General features: G+C 41.8%; 1 protein-coding gene across 3 annotated transcripts in view; it reads left to right on the top strand.

Annotated features, from left to right (window-relative positions):
• Window positions 1–10,386, top strand: part of PLA2G4A (phospholipase A2 group IVA) — a 122,711-nt gene extending 112,325 nt beyond the window's left edge. For all 3 annotated transcript variants that reach the window (XM_016224670.2, XM_016224671.2, XM_016224673.2), the window contains 2 exons: window positions 936–1,093; window positions 9,770–10,386. In XM_016224670.2, coding sequence (XP_016080156.1) covers window positions 936–1,093; window positions 9,770–9,901 — 290 coding nt within the window. In that variant the 3' untranslated portion in view covers window positions 9,902–10,386. The remainder of the gene's footprint in view (window positions 1–935; window positions 1,094–9,769) is intronic.
• The last annotated feature ends 13,107 nt before the right edge of the window (window positions 10,387–23,493 follow it).

The following is a 23,493-nucleotide window of genomic DNA, read 5'->3' on the forward strand; positions in this document are numbered from 1 at the left end:
AGAAGGAGATCTACAGGTTGATGGGCAGGATGCTGAAGGCCTAAAAGTGATCCCATTTTAGGACCAGAAAATGTAGTTTTAAAAGGAAAGACACCAAAAAAAAAAAAAAAAGAAAAATAGTCCTGGAAAATTTAACAGGGGACTATGGAGAAGAAAGTGATCTTTTTCTAGATGGCAGAGGAAGACGGAAAAAGAATCAATAGGGCTGGGAGTTTTTATGGGTCACACAGTTCTTGAACAGCGAGCGGAGTACTTGAAACCTAGGGAATTCTCTATCACTGTTAATTCTCAAGGCTGCATAGGGGATTTCTGGGGCGTGAAGACAATTAGATACTGCTTGGTTTGGGTTCCCCCCAAAGCAGATTCTGAGCAAAGTATTCAAGTGCAAAGAATTTATTTGGGTGAACTAGGGAACTTTAGTAAGGAAGCGATAAAGGGAGGGAAGGAAGGTAGGCAATGGAAGATGCATTAGTGAGCCAGCTACCGGGAAAGAGACTTGATCCTGCCGGGAAGCGCTAGGAAATGGAATAGACCCTGTGCTCCAGAATCATCCTTCCCTCACACGAAGAGGCCAGGGAACTGCAGTATCTATATCCTAAGTCTCTAGAGTCTGTGCTTGACTGCTGCCCGGGGAGAAGTGCCATTTATCCGTGTCTCCAGCCTGCTGCTAATGAGCGAAGCAGCCTCCTCAGGTGCGGGGATGGTAGAAAGCCCTCAGGCTCACGGGTGCAGACTCTGGCCGCTGGAAGTGGCCCAGTCGAGACCCAGGAATCTTCCCCAGGGATATGGGTGGGGCACAGCAGTGTCCACTACAGAGTACACGACCCCACTGGGAGCTCCCGTGTTATGCTTATGGCCGCTTGTATGTTCCCTGGGTTTTAGAGATATTTTGTAGTGTTCAAAATAACCCATTTGAGACTCTTCTGATAACTTAGGTGTCCCAAGAGAAACTAAGGAAGAGAAAGAAATAGCTGACTTTGATATTTTTGATGACCCTGAATCACCATTTTCAACCTTCAACTTTCAATATCCAAATCAAGCATTCAAGAGGCTGCATGATCTGATGTACTTCAATACCCTGAACAACATCGATGTAAGTATCTCCTACAATCACTGACAGTGTCAAATATCTCATATTACATGATCAGCAGTACCCCTTTTAATTTATTTTTATTTTTAAATGTTTTCATTGATTTTAGTTTAGAGAGAAAAGAAAGGAGAGGGAGGGAGAGAAAGAAACATCCATGAGAGAAACAGATCGGTTGCCCCCTACTGGGGATCGAACCCGCAACCCTGGCATGTGCCCTGACTGGGAATTGAACTGGTGACTTCTCAGTGCATGGGATGACACTCAACCAACTGAGCCACACCAGCCAGGACCACAGTACTTCTTTTTAATTAATTAAAAACAAAAACAAAGTTTATAAATGACACCACCCAATTGTACCATTTTATTTTTTATGAATTATTTTATTAATCTCTGTAAGAACCCTATAAAATTCACAAATAAGAAAACAAATGCCTCCAAACTGGCAGAACTTACATTTTATACTTTTATTTTATTGATGGATTGGTTAATACTCAGCTTCTTTCCCAAATATCTAATGTATTTGTCATATGATAAAATAAATTAGAAGTAGGAAGAAAAGTGATAAAAAAGAAATATAAAAGTAGGCAGGTGAATGTCACTGGAAGTGCAGTTAATGAATACACTCATGCTTTTAAATGTCTTTATTTTTCTGGATCTTGGGACTGTTGCCAAAAGTAGCAGCTTCCCCATTTTTAGCCCTTGAGATAGCAAGTATGCTTTGCTTTGGAAACTTTAGAAACAAGTTATTCTCTTCAGTATCATTCCGATCATTGGTACATCTGCTGCTAACATGCTGTGCCTACGTGAAATTCTTTAGTCTCTAACTCACCAGTTAAGAACACTGTTGTGTAACTGGAATCGTGTTGGCTTCTAGTTCCAAATCAGTGTCTGACAAGTTATAATCAGTTTTGAAAGCCCAAGTTCAATTAGCCCAATTGGATTTTGCACATTAGAAAATAAGAAAAAGAGAGGGAAAAAAGAAAGAAATTAAATGGGGAGGGAAAGGCATCCTGTATAACTTGCCAGTATTTTTGGAGACTGTGTGAATGACTCGAAAGAGCACACTATGTGTGGATGACTCTTCTTGGTGATTGAGAGTTAATTGGGTTTTGTGAGCTAATGGAATTTGGGCACGTCTAGTTTGCTTATTTGTTTAGGTTGGCCTGAGAAACGATCAATTGTGTACATTTACACTATAATATGTTTATTAATCAGTATCTTTAACTTTTGTAAATGTAGGAAATTTTCCCCAGTTCCTTCAACTCTTGAAATGCTTTCTTGTTAGCCTTCAGTTATGAGTAATATGTGATAATTCATGTAGAGCATGCTTAGCATATGTCATTTTCTAAATATATTTATTCCTTTTACTTTTAATCTCACAAGCAGTGGATGTTTGAAATCCATATACTATATTGTTTCTGTTGTGATGGTGAAAATTTAAAGAATATTAAGAGAAAATCAGTACCTTAATCTATGATTTATAAAGAAGTTATTTTCAAAATAGAGTTGTTTTATAAAACCTCTGCTGTTAAAAGAGACTAAGGGGTCATATCAGAGTAAAACTGTTTTCCCAGTATGAAGCCAATTAAACCCAAAACTAAATATTCTTTGGGATGAAATGTATTATACTTAATAAGTTATCCTCAAATGGAAAAAAAATAGATTGTAGGAATATATAAATACCTTATTGGACTTGAGGAAATAAAAGATATACACACACACATACAAGAGGGTGGGCAAAAGTAGGTTTAAAGAAGACAAATAATATATAGTTAATAAATGAATAGTAATACTAGAATAAACTGTTATGTGCATTCACAACTGTAAACCTACTTTTGCCCACCCCTGAATATACATCTATATGTATATAATATACATATGTGTGTGTGTATGTATATGAATATATGTGTAACTTAACACCTACATTTCTCTCATTGTTTTCAGTTCTGATTTATGTAAAACCTGCTCAACTATTTGCTATAAAAAATGATATAGTTCTATGATATATTTTACAAACATTCTTCAAAGCAGTTTGCTTGGCACAGATGAAAAAGTTAAAGCCTGAACAAAAATAGGCTGAGTTCCCAAGTAACCATCCCGATTTATGTCTCACCAAATGTGGATTCTTCACAAACAATTTAATTAGGTAGCTTTCGATCGCTTCCAAGAGCTTTCCCCGAACAGCATGTAGAAGCAAGGTCATGGGCTTTATACCATGTTTAGATCGCAGATGGGCTACTTGGGTGACTTCGAACAAGGTACTTAAACTTCTTGGGCCACAGTTGCCTCTAAAACGGTGCCGCAGCATCTATCCTAAGGGCAGCAGTGAATCTTTAATCAGGTGAGGTATGAACAGTGCCCTGCGAACAGAAGCTGCTCAATAAGTGGGCACCTCACCTGTGTGCGTCTGTGTTCCATACCATGATGGATACCCCTCAAGACCTTTGCCAGTGCCCAGAATTAAGAATATAGACAGGTCTGCACAGGTAATAGCAGCCTGGGCAGTAAATATTTTTTTGAATTGATGAATATAAGCTTCCTCTTAAATTATATGACCATTGAGACTCGGGTTCAAGCGATTCTTGGTTGTGTGTATGTGTGTGTGTGTATGTGCTTGCACGCACGTGTGCACCTCACACCCAGGTAAGATTTCCAGTTTTCGCTTGACATTTTATCTCTCCCTTGATGACTCTTCGTTGTCTACCGCATTTTACAGAGAAAACATATTTTTATCAGAACCAGAGCTTCTTGATAAATGATGATTTAAAAAACACCAAAACTGCTGAGGTAGGATGCTGGAGGGTCCATTAGGCTCGCTCATTAGCTAAATCACTCACACCCACACCACTTGAATAGAACAGGTTACTAATTCATACACAGTGACACATTTACTTGCTGTGGACCGACTGTCAGGGCTGCTTGAAACTGTGGGCGCTGCATATAAACTCTTCTAATGCAGAGACTCTTGACTGCCAAGTCCACATCAAGACTCTTTTCAAGTCTGTGGCCAAGGCAAACTTGCACCTTCAGTTCACATCGGGACATCAATTTTCCCTCTGTGGAGGCTCCCCCGTCTCTGACAGCTCTGTGCTTCTGTTGCTTTATTTCCCTGGAGATCCTGGCCGCCTGCATTGATGAGGCTGAACTGAGCTCATCTTTGGAAAACCTCTGCTCTGCTTGTGCTCCCTCGGTGACAGCAGCCTGGGTTTGTCCTTGGCGTCAGGTTTCTGCGCTTACTCAACCTTCCCAAATTCCTTTGCACTGAACATCGCCGGAGTGCTTTCACATGGGCGGTATTTCGTGGCTTTCTTTTTTTCAGGAACCTAACATATAGTGACTTATCCTGGGAGATGTGTGGTGTGTGGGAAATGCAGAGGCTTTGAAGCAGGACCAGGCTGGGTGTTCAGATCCTTGCTTGCTGCCGCTTGGCTGCGTGATCTTGGGCCTGTAGGTCAACCTCTCCAGGTCTCACCTTCCTGCTTGGTCAGGGAAACAATACTGCATCCTCACAGATCGGAGTGAAGATTAAGCACAACAGTGTAATTTAAGGGCCTGGCATCTATAAGAGACGCTCAATAAGCGGAAGCGGCTAGTGTGATAGTGATAATTCCAGTGTTCATATTATCTCCTGCTTTTCATGATAAATTGGAACCCGCAAAAAACAATGACTTGCCTTATTTGTCTCGTATCCTCCAGAGATACTGATCACAGTGCCCGGCGCCTAAAATACGCAGTAAGGTTTTTATGAATGATTTTTTCAATGTCATTGGGGTACCGACTGAAACTGTTGAAGGATTTCACGTGATAGGAGGAGGGATAGCAAGGGTCAGGATGCAAGGCCTGGAGACAGAGTTCCTGACCGTGGAGGACCTGCACACAGTGTGGCCACATGCTCCACGCACACACCACTGCTCTGATCTGGAGGGAATACGCCTCCCGAGATCTCTCTCCTAGGACCTTGCTGATTCAGCGGTCACCAGAAAATGTACCGTGATCCAGTCTCACTCATCCAGGTTATCAATTCTGGAGGCATATTCTGTGACCCTGCTGTGGGTCAGTTTATTCAGCATATGTCAGTGATGCATGATAAAGAACTTTTAAAATTTATTCTCAAACAATTCTATAATGTGTTAAACATTAGTTGCTGATTAAAATGAGGAAAAGCACATATCCAGAAGTGCTGGTACTTAATTCTTAATATACTGATACTTCATCATCATGATGAGTGTCTGGGTAGAAATTAAAGTTTTTTTCCTTTCAACAATAATTTAGAAGCCTTTTAAGTATCATGGCCCAATATATTAGACCCAAATTCATCTACCGTTAATGCTCCCTGTAATATCTTCCCAACGTACTTCTTCATTAATTCAGCACACGTATTGAGTATCTACTGTGACAGGCACTGTTTTAGAAACGAGGGATACAACAGTGCCCAAAACAAAACACCACCACCGCCACCACAAGGAAGTTTGCAATGCTTCATATAAACTAAATATTTCTCCCTCAAACACGGAATGCTCAACCCTATGAGGTAGGGAATTTTATTTATATATGAGGAAACAGACGTGGATTATTTAAGCTGTTATTAGGTTACTGGAAGTCACAGAATTTTGTGAGGAGCCGAGATGGGACCACAGGCTTTTTCCACTCTTTCCTTACGTTTAAACCATCTCTCTCTGAAGCAGGCATGTTTCCCTGTATTCCCCCAAACACCGCCTCCTTTCCAACCAGGTCCATTTCCAGAGAATTCCCAGCCTTTCCAATCCACGTATAAAAACACTACCTGTCCTTCAACCCAGCCCAAGTCTCCTTGTCCCCATGAGCTGAACTTTATCCTGTTTAATCCAATCTGTAATGATAACCTTCTGTGCATTCATTAATTTTACAAATATTTATTGTTCCCTTTCCATGTTCTAAGTGCTGGGGTCAAAAATGACAAGTTTATGGTCCCTGCTTCCATGACACTTAGGTATTAATTGGGAAGGCAGAGATTAACCAGAAAATTCACAGTAATTTAGGTCAGTACAGCTTCTTGTATTTTTCTATATTTGTAAGTTTTATTTCTCTCTCCAAATATATACTGTAACTTCATCTTTGGGCTCATTTTTAATTTTCTATTGTGGGAATTCAATATTTGCTTGTGGATTGCTTCCAGACTCGCATTTCTAAATTTGTTCCTTTTAGGGAAAAGATCACATTTTATATGTTTTCTGTTCCTATTCTCTGCCCTTTTTGCCAGAGATTTAAATGTTCTGGATCAACAATTAGGAGGCTATTGAATGGCACCAGTGAAAGATGACATGAGTCATATATAGGGATGGATAGTGGGGATATAAGGGTTAATGCTGAGATAACTGACAGGAAGGATTTGGGATCTCAGTGAATTTCAGGGGTGAATGAAAGGGGAAATTAGATAACAAATATTACTTAAGATTACTTCTAATTTAAAAAAACACACCACACAGGAAGATTCAAATATGAGTTGCTTTTTTGGAGACGTCAGGTTGTACCATACGTCATGCTGGAAAGTTTGAATTTAGCAGCTGATGTCATACTGGGTTTAGCTTCTTCTGTTTATATCACAGAATTATAAATCACAGCAAGTCGATGTTTTTTGCAGCAATTTGAAAAAAAAAAAAAGGTCAATGGTTTCATAGTGTTAATGTGCCACCTAGTGGTTCAACTTACACATTCTCATTGCGTGTGATTTGGGTTTTTCAGAGCTTTGTGAATACTCATTTTCCTTTGTAAGAATGGCCTGTTCCCTAAAAACACCTGCCAAGGTCCCCGTTGTGGTAGAAACACTAATCATTGATATGGATGCTGCTGAAATTTTGTGCCCATGACTTCATTATAAAGGAATCATTCATCAGTCTTTATCAGTATAATTTCCCCCTGTGGTCTTTTATAGATAGGTTAAAGCTTTTTGGGTGTTTGGAAATGGAACAGATGATTTTTATCTTACTTGGTACTTGTCGGTAATGAGAGTTGGTGTGTCTTGTGCTGCTATGGTGAAGGAGAAACCAACTGAAAACTTCCTGATAATATGATTCCCAGAAGGAGGGGAGAATATTTTATTTTATTATTTTATTTTATTTTATTTTATTTTATTTTATTTTATTTTATTTTATTTTATTTTATTTTATTTATTATTTTATTTTATTATTTTATTTTATTTTATTTTATATTTTATTATTTTTCAATTGCAGTTGCCATTCAATATGATTTTCCAGCTCTACATGGCTTCTTCTTTACATCCTTAGTTCTAGGAGTTCCATTCAGTTAGTCTTCAGATGGTCGTCCAGGTGGATTGTTGTATAATTCAGTTGTAATTCTGGTACGGTCCTGGGAGGAAGCGAGCACAGTGTTTACCTACTCTGCCATCTTGACCAGAAGTGCAGGTGGGGAGGTTATTCAAAGAAGATGTAGTAAGGCCCTGGCCGGGTAGCTCAGTTAGTGAGAATGTCATCCTGATACGCCAAGGTTTCGGGGTTCAATCCCCGGGATCCCCAGTCAGAGCACATACAAGAATCAACCAATGAATGCATAAATAAATGGAACAACAACAAATGGATGTTTCTCTCTCTCCATATCTTTCTCCCTTTCTCTCTCAAATCATTTTTTTCAAAAAGTAGTTGTTAAAAGAAGATGTAGTAAGACACATTTGATTGCAGAATTGATTTGCTGACTTTTACCAAACAATAAGCCCACTATTGGCTATACATAGTGTTTTTGTTTCTAGTAAACTTTATAGCTTCACCTCTAATCTAAAGCTCCTAAATTTCCTCACCTATGGTCCATTTGAAAATAACAATAAATAGATGCTAGTCATGATATGTTTCCTGTGTGCCAGGCATTGTGCAAAGTACTTTTTATAAATGATCCTCCATCCCTACAGAGCCCAAGATTAGTATTGTTTCCATTTTAAAGAAGAGGAAACAGGCTCAGGAATTTCAGTGAATTCCCCCTAATCTCACAGAGCCAAAAAGTGTTGTTCTTGAGGCCTGTGGTCTGGGTCTCCTTCATAGGCCTGGAGCCTCTTCTGTTGCAAAAGAATTACAGTGGTAACTCAGTTTTTGAATGTGATCCATCCCAGAAGCTCGTTCAAGTTCTAAAATGTTCAAAAAGCGAGGGATCCACAGCCAACAGTTGGGCCTCAGGATCTCCCTCAGTGGAAGCAGTGGGGCATGTTCGACTTCCGAGGCATGTTAGAAAACCGAAGCATTTAATTCCGGGTTTACGGCATTCCGAGACCGAGATGTTCACCAACAGAAAATAATGCAATAATCTATAAATAATAATACCAGAATAAACTCACGGACTCATAGCTATAAACTTACTTTTGCCCACCCCTACATATATAAATTTAAAAATCCTAAAGCAAACCAAGGTGCCACACTCCTGTGATAAACCCCTTTTTCCACAATACAAGTGCTCGGTTGTTTAAAGTTGCTGTTAGAGGACAGAGGGGCCTGACATGACTTCACAGAATATTACTTGCATGTTAACACCACCCAGGCCACACGTTTCTCTTCTCCAGGCATTGAACCCGGCTTGCCCAGAGAGATTGGATGTGGGAATGGGAAAGCCCCTCTGTGCACACACCTCCAAAGGCCACACATGCCCCCCAGTTCTGGGTGGGAGGAGGTCATTGAGTCCTAAACTGCTCAGACTTGCCAAGTGCTTTTCTCCAAGGTAGAGAGGGCTTAAAAGCATGTGGACATTACCTTAATGTTGCTTAGAGATCCCTGGGGTAGATGTTAAAGGAGATTGTAGGATATTCCTGTGACTTGCCTCTGTGTCCTGAAACATCTCTCTCAGTGGTCATTAAGATGAGTTCCTATAATCCCATCCTGGGCAGCAGAGCCTTCCTGATGGTGACAGGGTTCTAAAATAGCAGCAGAGCCCAGATTACTATCTATGCCTTTCTTCCAAAGCCCATTCCTATTGCTATGCAATAACTTCAACCAAATCCCAAATTTTCCAAAAGTTTCTAACTAGGTTAACTTCATACCAGAGACGTATATGATAATCATAATAGCAATTCTTACAGGTTGCAGTCATCATTCATTTGAGTATATATAAAGACCATCCTAAATAAAAATAAATAGCCATCACCGAATAAAATCTCAAAGCATGATGTTTTCGAGATAGAGACACCCATGTTTTATAAATGTATCTGTTTACCTGGGGAAGTGGGGCAGTTCGTCAGCAATGCCTTCTCTCCTCCACCTGACTCAGGGAAAGTCTTTTACTTCCTTGTGGTTCTTCATTTCCATTTGTCCACTAACTGTAAAGAACATAAATTCTAGATTTAGTAATTGCCATTTCTTCCCTCTTAACCACCTTCCCCACGAAAGACAGAAAGAAGACAAATTTAGCACGTTACAAGTATTTTATTCCCGATTTTATCAGCACAAAATCTAGAACACTCCCAGAATAGTTTTTCCCACCCCCCCTCCCCAGCAGGGGAGGGAAGAGTATTTGAATATGAGCTTAATAAGAGTGCAACGGTGAGATGTTGAATTTAAATATGCACATGCATGACTCAGATTTCTTTCTCCGTTTCAAAAAGAATCCTATAATAAAAAGATTAATTAGGTTTTTGTTTCAACCAAACAAATGTTTAAATGACTTCAGAATAGCACTGATGGTACACCTTTTTGCCTCTGTTTGCAGGTGATAAAGAACGCTATCTTTGAAAGCATCGAATATAGAAGACAGAATCCATCTCGTTGCTCTGTTTCCCTCAGTAACGTTGAGGCAAGAAGATTCTTCAACAAGGAGTTTCTAAGCAAACCCCCAGCATAGCTTGTGAACCGGAAAGGGCGGCAGTTTCTGATGCTGAGGCAGTTTGAAATTCCATGACAACTGGACTAAAAGCACAGTACAGACATTGGTACTAACTATAAGAGGCTGGTTGATACTCAAAATTGCAGTTATTTACATAGAGCTGCAGGAGAATAATACCCTTCTAAGTTTGTTAGGTTAACAGATGATGTTGATTATGTAAAAATATACTCAGCTACATTTTCTATCAGAATGAATTTCCTGATGCAAATGTAGGGACATAGACTGTATTTTTAGACTTTCCCCACCAGCTAGATTATGTGTTCTATTTTTAAAATGTGTTTTCTTTTTAGAATATTTGATATGTCAATCTCAATAAGTAAGACTTTGCATTGTGTGTGAATATTATTCACTGACCGAATTTATTCATGCCATGAGACAACACTATTTTTTATTTATATATGCATTTATACGTATACAAAATAAATACATCTATTTGCAAAGTAGCATGAGGTAACTTTGAGTGTTATTATTTTTAATAAGATAGTGCCCTGTTGCTATGAAAGATTCTCAGATTCATGGCTTTCAAACACAAAAGTTGTTTTGAAATTCACATGTGAAACCTATCATTTTAAATCATAGTAATTTTTCTTAAAAAGGAGAAAATGGTTGAGCACACGGTATATATTTATTCAGCAAACAGGAAAAAATGTAACCACTTCTCCGTTTAACTTTTTACTTTGCTGATATTATCCTGGACTGTGTATCCTACAGAAAGCGCTGGAGAAAAATCCAGAAGAGTAGTGAAGGCTAAAAATGCAAGACTTAGGGACGGTCTGTATTGCAAGAAGAAGGCTGTCCTCGCTCTTCTTTCTTTGAATGATCTGTCTTCTTTCACCTTCCATTGCCATTTCCACCTGCCAGGAAAGACTAAAAACAAAAATAAAGGGAATGCCTGAGAGTTCAATTCTTTTATTGGTTGGTTTATGCACATGACAAACGAGTGCCCACAGCAGGCCGCAGGCTTGTTGCAGGATCTGGGGATGCAGCGGTGGACAGACCTGACCAAGGTCCCTGCCCTCAAGGACCTGACGTTCTTGTTCTAGTGATAAACAAGACAGGTACGGTTCTAGAATGTCAGTCCTAAGTGCTAAGGAGAGTTAAAGATGGGAAGGGAGGAGATGGGAAGTGTTGGGGGTGTATCATTTCAAATGGGGTCCTGGGTAAGACCATAACGAGAGGGTGACGTCAGAGTAAAGATGTGAAGGCACCGAGGGGGCAGGACCTGTGGATGTCCACGGGAAGAGCATACCTGGCAGGAGGAACAGCAACCGCAAATGCTCCGAGGTCAAGCACCGAGCATGTCCCAGGAACAGAGAAGAGACGACTGTGCCCTGAGCAGAGAGGGTGATTCTTTGAGAGAATGTCTTAAATTGGTGACATGCTATGGGCAGGAAAGAAAGAATTCCAGCCTCAATCTGTTACCATGGTATAACCCTAAATATGAGGGGAGAGCAAATGAATAAACTTAGTCGTTTTCCTTTCTGTCATTATCACGGACCCTTGGGGGAAGCGGGGATCTGCCCATGTCCAAGACTGCACCGGCACAGAGGACCCTGCCACCCTGAAGCCAGGTAGCTCAGGACTCAAAGGCCTAGCTTGGGGGGGGGGGGGCTGCAAACACACCCAGAGACAAAGGGGAGCCCCTGGTTCGTGGGGAGCCCTGGAACGCACCAGGCAGCCAGTTCAGATGGGGCCTGCTGCGGCAATTCCAGCTGCCACCTCAAGGTGACTTTCCGCGTGGGCCCCTCCCCACCAGACTCATGCGGTCTCTGGAGCCTTGGCCCCCAGCTGCACCCGCCCAGAGGGGTCCTGGCTCCCCGAGGCCGGCTGCAGACGTGGGAGCCACACAAGCGCAGGGGAGCCCAGTTCAGGGGGACCAGTAACCTGGAGCAGGGCCCGGGTCAGAGGCCCCCCAGGGAGGCTGGGGACAGACCCGGCTCCGCAGGCCCGGGGGACCCTGCAGGCCCGGGCCCCTGGCACGCGGGGACCAGCAGGCGCGAACTGCGCATGCCCCGGGATTGGGGCGGGGGGGCACCTGGAGCGGGAGCTGGGGTGCAAGCCCTAAGCTGCACACATGCGCAGATGCCCTCTGAACGCCGCGGGAGCCGGGCGGGGCGGCTGCCTGGGAGCCTCGCCTAAGGACCCCGGGACCCCTGGGTGCCCGAGGGCCCCGACCCGCTAGCAGCCTGGCCACGTGGGGACCGGCCGGCGCAGCTGGCAGCCGCCGCCTCCGGGCGGCCTTCCTGTTGGGGCGCCTTCCTGTTGGGGCGCCTTCTCCCCGGAGCCGCGCCCTCTGCACGGGCCTGGCAGGCCCGGGGGACCCAGCGCCCCCGGAGGGGTGAGTCCCGCGCGCTCGCGTCGGCGCAGGGTGGCGAGGGACCTGGACCCGGACGCGCCGGCCCAGGGGAGCTCCTGGGGCTCAGGAGCTGGGGAGGGTCCGAGGGCGGCCGTGGCTCTTAGGTCGCGCGTGAGAAATCTGGGAGCTGGAGAAGCCCGGCCCCTTCAGGCAGTGTGACTGTCCACAGGGCTACAGGTACGACTTCGGGGGTGGGGGGAAGGAGGAGTGGGGGTCATTCCACACTGGAGAAGATGCAGGCCCCCCGCGGCCGGTCCCCAGCTCCACAGGCCTGGCAGGCCCAGGCTGGCTGCCCAGCGCGGGCTGGAGAAGCAGGGTGCACGCACCGGTAGCCTAGCTCAGGGTAGCCAGGGGTCCCGGATGGAAGAGTGCAGGTCAGCGGTGCAGGATCTGGGGACACATGGCACCTGCCCACTTCTGAGCTCTAAACAACACAAATGCGCATATTGGCCCGTAGGCAGGGTGGTGGGTGGGGTATCATCTAACAAGGGGCCCCTGGGCACCCTGGTGTCTGGAGCATCAAGGAACCCCTTAGGCTGCAAGTCTACATGGGGACTGATGATGACATTTTTGTGGCTGCCACCTCAGGGTGATTTTCAGGAATGGGCCCCCTCCTTACAGGAGGCTCACAAAGTCAGAACTGTGTATGCAGGAGCTAAGCAGTCAGAGGTCGTCAGGGAACTAAAAGAGGGCACAGGACCTGGAACTAGGCAAGGGTCCAGGAGGCCCTGTCACAGGGTGGGCCCAGAAATATCCAAGGGGCAACATTCTCACTGACTGCAGAGTTCCAGGTTACTGGACAGCCTTGCTGAGAAATCTGGGAGGGCGGGCAGTGTTTTCTTTCCTGGTTGCTGGCAGAGCCCTGGACACCAACACCCTCAGACTGCAAGTCCAAATGAGAGTGACTGTCGCCAATTTGCAGGAGCTGCCCAGAGTGATTTTCTGGGGGTGGGCCCCTCTACACTGGACACTATGCTAGGGCCATGCCCCACGCCCACAGGCCTGGAGGGCACTGGCTGCCCCAGGCCAGCTGAAGGGGTGCATAGTGAGCAATTCAGGCAGCTAAGGATCTGGAACACAAGTGTCAGGAGAGGCCCCTGCCTCCCACTGCAGCCTGGAACTTTCTCCAGGCAGTAATCTGGAGCAATCACAGTGCTTACTCTGTCCCCCTTTCAGGGATCTCCAGCCTGTGTGGTTTATTGTTCAGTGCCTGATATCCACTGTTGCATTTATTTTTTTTAGGTTTTCTAGTTGTTGGGGACAGGGGTGGGTAGGAAAGCAAGGGCTTGAAGAAGGCACAAGGGTTGAAGTCCATCAGACCAGCTTCATCACTCTGTGGCCGTATGACCTTGGGGAAGTACTTAGCTTCTCTAAGCCTTGACTTCCTTACCTGTGTGTGGGGCCTGGGTGATTCTCACCTGTGCTGATTAACCGCATGCTTATCCCCAGAGCAAAGGACCCTTGGTCAATGCTATGGGACTGACTTACTAAAGACAAATGCCGTTCTGGGTGTTGTTTCAGAGCAGGATGTATCAGCCTGTCAGTGTTGTTTAGTAATAACAACTGGATTTAGGATTCACATTGGGTTTGGGGGAGAGAGTGGGGGAGGGGGTGTTTCAATCGTTGAGGGGAGTCTCATAGCTGGCTTGAGCCATGGTGAGAGATTTCCCACCAGGAACAGTCTTTAGGCTTCGTGATATGCAGCTGCTTTGCATGAACGGTGACGGTGTTTTGAGACCTAGAAACAAAGGACACACAGCGGGGGAAGGAAAAGGAAGCTCGTGCCTGAGACTTTGTGGTCCCTTTGAATGCATACCTTCTCCTGCTGTTGCTGTACTTGCCTGAGAATAATCTGAGTCTTGTGAGCCCTTTCAGGGATCAAACACTTAAGATAATTAATGTGAAATTAATGCACTGAAAATAGTAATGAAAATAATCCCTACATTATATTAAGGATTAAACAGAACAATCTATGTAAAATGTTTGGGTTCATGCCTGGCATGTTGTAGGTGATCAAGGACTGATAGTTGTAATATTTACCAAAACATTTTTTTTGGATAAAACACATTTTAAACATTCAGAGCAAGAACGAATGCTATAATTATAGTGGTAACGGAAAATTTTACAAAGAAGGTGAGACTTCACTTTGGTCTTGGACGATGTATAGAATTAGGAATGCAGAAAGAAGCGTAGGGGCATACCATGGAGAAAACACGATGGTGTCAGGAAGTAGAATGGTATTTTAAGAGGCCTATGAGGATGGACGCTTGACCAAAAAGGAAGAATTATTGAGAGATGAAGCTCTGTAGATACATGGGAGGCTGTTTACAAAAGCAAAAATTGGGGAAGGAGGGTGGATGAGTAACTGGGAAGTGGTCAAACAAGACTATTATGCAACACTCAATAAATGAACTGATTACTCGCAGCGTAATAGGTGGGTCTTAACATAATATATCAAGATAAGAAAACTAAAATAAAAATGTATGTCTTTAAGCAATATGTATAGTATATATATATGCATATATATATGTATATATATCAGATAAAACTACATTAAAGGAGAGTGAGAGAAAGCACACAGTATTTAGGAAGATGGTTACCTAGGGGAGGGGGCAGCCGATGGATGGAGTGGAGACTACACAGCTAGATGTCACTTATTGCCAAAGTCTGAGCTTTTGTATTGGCTGTTAGGTCCCCCACAGGTGCATTTTACATTATTAAAATACACACATACAGACCTATATACACACATAAAAGAGAGCCATTCATGGACCATCCATAAGTGTTCCATGAACCAAGAATTAATATTAGTCCACTTTTGTGATCTTGAGGTCCTTTACAGAAACACACACACACAAATACAAAAATAAAAGCAAAGGCACAGTAATATTTTGCAAATCCATGTGATCCAAGAGCCTTACTTTGTATACTCATTAATAAAAGAAAATACAGAATATTTCTTCTGTGGCAGGGACTAATCCTCCCCAAACCTTTAATTCACACCCCTTCATTTTCCATCCCCAGGCAGCTAGCCCAATGACATGCCAGTGGGTGTGATGTGAGTTACTGTTGAGCCCAAGTAAGGAAAACAGTTTTACTGTATGAAACCACTGGGATTTAGGAGTTGTTTGTTACCCCAGCCCATCGTGACTAACACATCTAATTACAAAAACCTCATACATTCCAAATTCCAAACTTAGAAAATAGGTATTACTCACATCGCAAAAAAGATGCATAATGTTGCCAAGAGAGTGAATGATAAAATAAGTCTCTAATGCACCCAGAAAAAAGAACACTAGGACCGAAGTTGTCCTGACTTGAGTTAATTCTTTGCTTGGCCTGACATAAGTATCTTACCTTGTTATGCTTCTGTTTCTTCATCTATACAATGGGGATAGTGTATTAAATGTTTTTATCTTCCTATAAGATGTCTGTGAATATCAAGTGATATAGGGTGTATCAAAGCTTTAACAAATCTAAGGCCTTCCTTTGGGGATCTTTTTTTTCTTTACACCCTTGAGAATCAAGAGGCAAGACAGAAGATTTGTTAGAAGGTAAACGTTTAAAATTTTTAAGTTTAATTAGCCTTTGGTTTGACTCACACAGCATCCAATAGCAGATAGAAAGGAGCTCTGAGGAGCTGCACAAAATGAAAGACTTTGTAGGCAGAAGGGAGGAATACGGAAGTTACACTAAGCAAAAAGGCAGGTTGAATTTTGCAACATTATTTTCCTTAGGGAATGGAAGGGGCCTATAGGACAGGTTACCTAACCAGTGCTGATCAGGTGTTTTGTTTTGTTTTAAACATATCTTTATTGATTTCAGAGAGAGGAAGGGAGAGAGAGAGAGAGAAACATCAATGATGAGAGTCTTTGATTGGCTGCCTCCTGCACGCCCCCTGCTGGGGATTGAGCCCAAAACCCGGGCATGTGCCCTGACCAGGAATCACACACTCGATCTCCTGGATCCGAGGTCAGTGCTCAGCCACTGAGCCACGCCTGGCCGGGCAGGTGTTTTCTGAATAACTGGTGTAAGATTTCATTCCTGGGAGAACAAACTTTTGTCTTGGTTTGGTGATGTAGGGTTTAGCATAAGTGACTCTATTTGGGGCCTGTTGTCTTGCTTTTAACAGACTTAATTGATTATTAACTGTTACTGAACAGGAAGATATTTATTCAATGTATAAAACTCATTAACTCACAACTTTTTAAGAAATACGTTAACAAATGCGTGTAAGTAAATTTCTCAGTTTGACCACTAGGTGGAAGCATTCTTCCAAAAATTGTTCTATATCCACTGTCTTCAGTTTGTCTTTTAAAGTAAATACAGGTGATTTCTCCAATGAGATGTATTTTGCATTTAGGCACACACATATAATATTATACAATTGGATTGCAATCATGTAACATATTTTTTAAAAAGAGGTTCAACCATTCTGTTGTCCGTTTTGTTTTCTGCTGCAAAACAATTTAAAGATACACAGAAATAAAATAATGAGAAATTTTCATGGATTAATGAAAATCTAGAAGTGAATGATCTACTCAACATACTGTAGAGAATCATCATCCAGTTTCTAACACTTTCTCAACCACAGTTTTACACATGTTGGCCTTGGGCCTGGAACTTCAAAATCCTAGCTCTTCTGGGTGCCACCTGCCCTCACACATTCACCCTGCCCTTCATCACAAGGACAGAGACAAACCATTTCTCCTCTGTGATTCTTTCCTGCACCTGAGCTCCCTGTGCATATCTCTGTTCTGTCACTGTCCCACTGCCCAATGATTTATTTCTTTGTCTTCCCACCTCTCTGTGAACTTCTGAGCAGAGGGACCTGGGCTTTGGCTTGGCAGAGGTACCCCCTACATTGCAGGGAACCAGTGATTCTTTGCCTAATGAACCCCAAACTTACCTCTGTATAAACTCTGGTGGCCATTGTACCAAGATATTATTCAGCCCCAAATTCATCAAATCAAATTGTCTTCTCTTTTTTGGGGGGAGGGGGGGAATGTGGAAAATCTTTTTAGTGTAAAGTAATTATGTGGATTTTATGGCAATGATTTCATTGCCAAAAAGATGTAGATTGTCTTATATTCAGAATGTTCTTGAACCCATTTCTTGATTACTAACTAATGATAAGAATGAAGCTAAATACTGTGAGCTTTGGAATTGGAAGGGCAATGAACAGTGTCGGGGAAATATACCCTTGGTAATACTTTTAAGAACCTTTTATGAAATTAATGTCGTCACCTGCTTCTCAATGAGAGAGGCTTCTTCTCTTCCAGCCAGTTTTAAAAAGCAAACTGATCTAAACTTATTATATTGTTAGGCCCTGTGAGAAGTGAGCTACCTTGATCTTGTTTGTGTTTTCCATTTAGGTTTTTTGAAGGCTTATCCAATGTCAGAATTACTATAAAATTATATGTAAAACTCACCTCCTGTAACTACAGATTCTGTTTTAATGCATGTAATACATATATTTTATATAATGAAGAGTGTTCACTAGGCCAAAATATTGCATCACTAAGTGAGAGGAGAGCAATAAGGATTGGATGTTATGCAGCGCTCAGATTGGCTCACAATCCTAGTTTTAAATGAATAATTTAGTAGACGTTTTAGCTTAGGTTACAATTACAGTGTTTATTGGATTTTTTTAAAAATTCACTAAGCTTTACTATATTATCGAAGCACTTTTATATAGTGGTGGTAGCAAGAAAATAAAAACAAACAAACAAGTAACATTTAGAATATTTCACAGTCTGTAAAAGCTCTCTTTTACATTTGATTGATACAGCAGTCTCCAAAGACAGGCAAGGTGAATACAATTTTTCATTTATAAAAAAATGGAACTAGAAACTCATTGATTTAAGTGACTTGCTTAACATTCTGCGATATTAATCACACAACAGAGCTTAGCTTGCTGCCCTGGTCTCCTGACCTCTAACCCCACATGTCCCCCTCTGATCATCCAGATGCCTTAACCTGGAGCCAGAAGCTGAGGAGCTTACTCTTATTTCTGTCACTTATGTGCCATATAAACACTAGCACCTAAATTTTTTTAGTTTCATTTTTCTTGCTTGAAAAATGAGGATATTAACGTCTTTCTCTTCTGTTTGCCAAGATTACTGTGAAAAACATTAGCACTGATAGGTTCTGTTTGAGGTATTAATGGGATCTCTCAAAAATATATATGTGTGCAATATAATTGATTCTATAGACTTGTGAAGCCAGGATCATTAACTATTGGGGGGGGGGGCTGTCTTTTAGTTATAGAGTCCTTAGCTTAGGTTATAGTTTGTTTAAAGCATAGGACCTGAAATCAGATAAAAATAAATCTTAAAACTGCTCAGCCATTTACCAGTAGTGTGACTTTTGGCCTATTATTAATAATATTAGTTACCGTATGTGTCTATTTTAGGAGAATCTTTTAGTTAAGCAGTTGACAACTTTTAAAATTTTACTTTAATTTGCAGTATAGAGGAGACTTTAATATCTGCAAACTAATCTTATTTTAGCTTAAAAAAAAAATCTTTGGATGAAGCTTTGTATAAAATTAGCTTCTGTAACCACACTGTGGCACTCTTTACTTATTTAAGACTGTTCTGTTCAAATTGTCTCAGTAAACTGCTTTACAAAATATAGTACCATATTAGTTCTGGGGAATTCATTGTGTTTTCTTACATATCCAGTAACTTATTCATTTACTACGAAGTTTCATAAAGTTTACCATAGGAATCCCAAATCAGTGAAAAGCAAAAAATAAAATTATCATCTTGACATTGTCATACTAAATTCAGAAAACACTGCAGCTTCTTGTGTGTGTGTGTGTGTGTGTGTGCAAAGCAACTTAGTAATGAAAGTGCAACATCACCAAGACTCCAGCAAACTACCTAAATAACACTCCCCACAAAACCTCGCACTTCTCTCTCTTTTCATCAAGAGATGATAAAATTCCCTCTCTTGCTTCTTACCATTGACTCCTCTGAAAATTCCAAATCCTGTGTGATGTTCCTCCAAGACCTGTACTACCAATCAGGTAATCCAAGAAACGCCCCTTTAGAATCCGTGCGTGGTATTTTAGCGGTCAGATCACTGCATGTGTACTTTTCCCACCCAGCCCATTAATAGTGAACTCTAAGACCACTGCAAGCTGGGGGATGATGCTTTACAATCTATAGGTTTTTATGCTTCCTCCCCAGTCTCACCTACTTCACTGGCAAGTGAGGCCCACGAGTTCTCTAGCTCGATACTGCGGTGCTAGGGGTCTGCGTGCTGGTATCTAGCACGTTCTGCTTATTCCAGCACGCATCAGTCACAGGATGGTGATCACCCACGGCAGGCTCCTCTGCAGTCCTTTCTGGTTTTGCCTCAATTCTGCGACTTAGAATCGTGAATCATCATAGTTTCTTGTTTTTGGAACATGCGTACAGCGCTTTCTATGTGCCGGTCTCTGTTCGGAACATTCAACTCGTTTGAAGTTCAACACACTTTTGTTATGCTTGCTTTACAGACGCGGACCCGAACTTTTCTTTTCTTTCTTTTTTTTCTTTTTTAAAATATATCTTTATTGATTTCAGAGAGAGGAAAGGAGAGGGAGAGAGACAGAAACATCAATGATGAGAGAGTCATTGATCGAGCCCGCAACCCGGGCATGGGCCCTGACTGGGAATCGAACCCCGATCGCCTGGATCCTAGGTCGACGCTCAACCGCTGAGCCACGCCCGGCCGGGCCCCAAACTTTTCTGATCAACAGAAAAATTAAGTAACGTGTCAAGGTCATTTAGGGAGTTGAGTGGCAGAGTTGGACTGTGGCCGGGGAGTCAATGCCCTCACCCTGTGTCCTGCCCTTAGAAGGAAGTGACGATCCTGTTGTCCTCAGGAGGACGCCTGAACCGTTATTGTTTCAATGTTTAGATCCTTTTTTTCACCCTCCCCAAATCATTCTCTTCTGATACTAAATACGGTGATATATATATATATAGCAGTTCCAACAGAAAAGGAATTTCTTGAAAGGATGTTGTGTAGCCCAAAGAACCATCGAGAATTCGGAAGGATTCTTGGAAATGGGGCAGGAAGGAGAGAGGCTGCGGGGTAAAGCGCGCCCCGAAATCAGTCCCGGGGAGGCATTCCTGCTGCAGCCCGACAGGCTGCGGGCACCGCTGCAGGGCAGCCATTGTTGCCATGGGAACTTGCTGCTGACTAAATGGATTGTCCACTGTTCCTGCTTTTTCTGATCCAAGGTCCCGGCCAGTTCATCTAATTGGTCAATCTTAGGTCACAAGGCTGCCCGATGTCTCATTCTAGCTACACAGGAGGCTGGGAAAGCAAGTATCTTGCTGCTTCTAGAGGTGCAAAATAAAATACAGGAGGCTTGGCATTTGCAAAACTTGGGGGATGTACTGATTGGGGATTTACTTATACTAAAAATGTATTCACTGTCTATGTGAAATTTAAATTCAGCTGGGCACCCTGTAGTACTTTTACTTGTGAGATCTGGCAACCCCGCTGCCTTCTTAATTTCTATATTCAGCAGGAAACAAAAATTCATATGATGGACAATTTTCAAAACACAGGATGAGGTTCTCTGTTGAGAAGAAACAAAAAGACTTCTAACACTTTTCCATACACACACAGAGCAATAATGTTGCACTGGGGGGAAAAATGCTTTCTGGCATCAAACCAACAATCTACAGCCAGGTTTTTTAAAATCAGTTTTTACCCCAATATTGTATGGCAAACAATTTAATTTTCTGCTAATTTGAGGTGATGTTTTGAGTAACATGCTTTTATTCCTAACATAGTTTCAGCTTTTATTTCTAACATAAACCTCCTTTTCAATAATAAATGCAGCCCTGATTCCCAGTCCTGATAAGACATTTCATTGTCCCACCCTGTTCAAGCTGTACTCAAATATACACGCACATTATATTGCAAAATGTAATGTAAGTCAAGAAATCTATGTCATAAAAAGTTCACTATATATTACTCACTGCTCTGTATTTTAGTGTCTCAGCTTCACTTTCTAAGAATATTTTTGAAGCTCTTCTGATACATCTTCAGAAAAGTGGGATTTTGAATATACAAAGTATTGATAGCTTAGAACAAAATAATTTCCCTCATAATTCTCCTTAAACAAAATGTTCCTGACAAATTCACTATAGAGTCAAAAAGAATAAAGTAATTGGCAAAATATTTGATTTCCTTTATAAAATTCTTGCACATTTTTAGTTTATATAGTATATGTATTCAATGTTGAACTCTTAAGAAGGATCCCTGGCTTGTGTGGCTCAGTTGGTTGGGCATCATCTCGTGCACCAAAAGGTTGCCAGTTCAATTCCCACTCAGGGCACATGCCCAGGCAGTCTGCTTGTAAGCGTATAAGTACCCCTTTCCTCCCCTGATTTTCTTGCATATGCAAGAAACACACATTTTTCATTTAGGTCTGGCTCCGTCTACGTTTCTTATATTTGAGGTATCAGTTCTCTTTCAGTTGCAGATAATAGAAAAATGCAATTCTAACTACATGCGGATGAAAAAAGAAGTTTAATGGCTCATGAACCTGAAAAGTGGTCCAAGGGCAGCTTAGTTGGAGGCTCAGACAGTTCTATCAGAACTCTGGTTTTGTCTCTGCTAGATCATGCTGCCTTTGGTGTGTTTATTTCATTCTCAGCCTTCACACGATCGCTAGATGATAGCAGAAGCTCAAGTTCAAATTCAGTTGGAAAGAGTCTCTTTTTAGGCAGCTCTCGCCAAAGTTCTTATATTTATTGCATTTGGACCAACTTCGGACAGAGAGCAGTGGAAGGGTCAATTCCCAAGGGAAAATCAGAATTGTTGCCAGAAGATAAGTGACGGTTCTTATTATAATTCTCACTAACATTTCAGCTGGGTTTGTTCATCTCTCACTTGCACCTCCTGCCAGCCCCATTTTCAAATTCACCAATATAATAATGTAGGATTTTTTTTAAAAATATATATGTTTTTATTGATTTCAGAGAGAGGAAGGGAGAGGGAGAGAGAGAGATAGAAACATCAATGATTAGAGTCATTGATCGGCTGCCTCCTGCACGGCCCCTGCTGGGGATCCAGCCCGAAACCCGAGCATGTGCCTTGATCAGGAATCGAACCGTGATCTCCTGGATCCTAGGTGGATGCTTCACCGCTGAGCCACACCCGGCAGGGGATAATGTAGGATTTTGACAAAGGAATCACTGTTTTTTTATTCCTCTACCCAAACTTCTCCAATCTTCTAGAATATTTCAGTGTTCATATAGATGACCACCCATTAGCTTGGTTTCATATTTCCTGGTCTTAAATGAACCTTTATCTACCTCCACTGAATACAGACTGTTTAAATAACAGTTATTGTACTTGACTATTTGTATACCATTTTCCTCCAGACCATGTGTGTCTTGAGTTTGGGGTTGTATATTTTAACCCTAACATATTAACTGCTACATAGTACTACATTAATCAATACCCTTTCAACAATACTTGTCACCCTGGGACCAGAGTGGACAAAAAAGACAGTTGAGGCAAATTGTCTGTGGCAAGTCGGGGGGGGGGGGGCACGGAAAATACTGTTTGATATTACTTTATCATTGATATTCAGGATGAGAAAGAAGTGAATTAAAGGAAAATTGAGAAAATAGGGCATTTTCAAGAAATTAAATGTTGTGGTGAGCTTGAAAGATAGGTTTAGTCAGAATAAGTGACAGACAAAAGGAAAGATGTTGGTAGTTATGACTCGAAATTTTACAGTTCAACATTTCAAAAGTGAATCAGATTGGACAATGATGAAGCTTATGCTACAAAAACTTGGAAATGAAGAAACAAATTCAAACTGAGGTAAAGATTATTAGGATAATTATCAATAGTATAGTATAATTATTATTAATTATCAATAACTCAGCCTTTGGGTATATATCTCAGCTCCCTTATTTAGCACATTGCAAACTCAAATATTAAAAACACACACATTAATCTCAGTTTTTCACCTATATATGGGGATAATAATATCAACTTCAAGGTTCTTATAAGGACTTGTATTGGGCCACAACTAGCAGAGTAGAGACCTTGAGCCTTCCTCCCCCCAGTCATGTCTCCTTGGATGACAGAAGAGGCCAACCTAGAGAAAAAAACAGTGAGCTCATACAAAATCATCAATAAACAGAGAGAAATGACCTAGAAAAGTGAA

Source organism: Miniopterus natalensis, chromosome 19 (genome assembly GCF_054644295.1).
Source record: "Miniopterus natalensis isolate mMinNat1 chromosome 19, mMinNat1.hap1, whole genome shotgun sequence".
NCBI lineage: Eukaryota > Metazoa > Chordata > Mammalia > Chiroptera > Miniopteridae > Miniopterus > Miniopterus natalensis.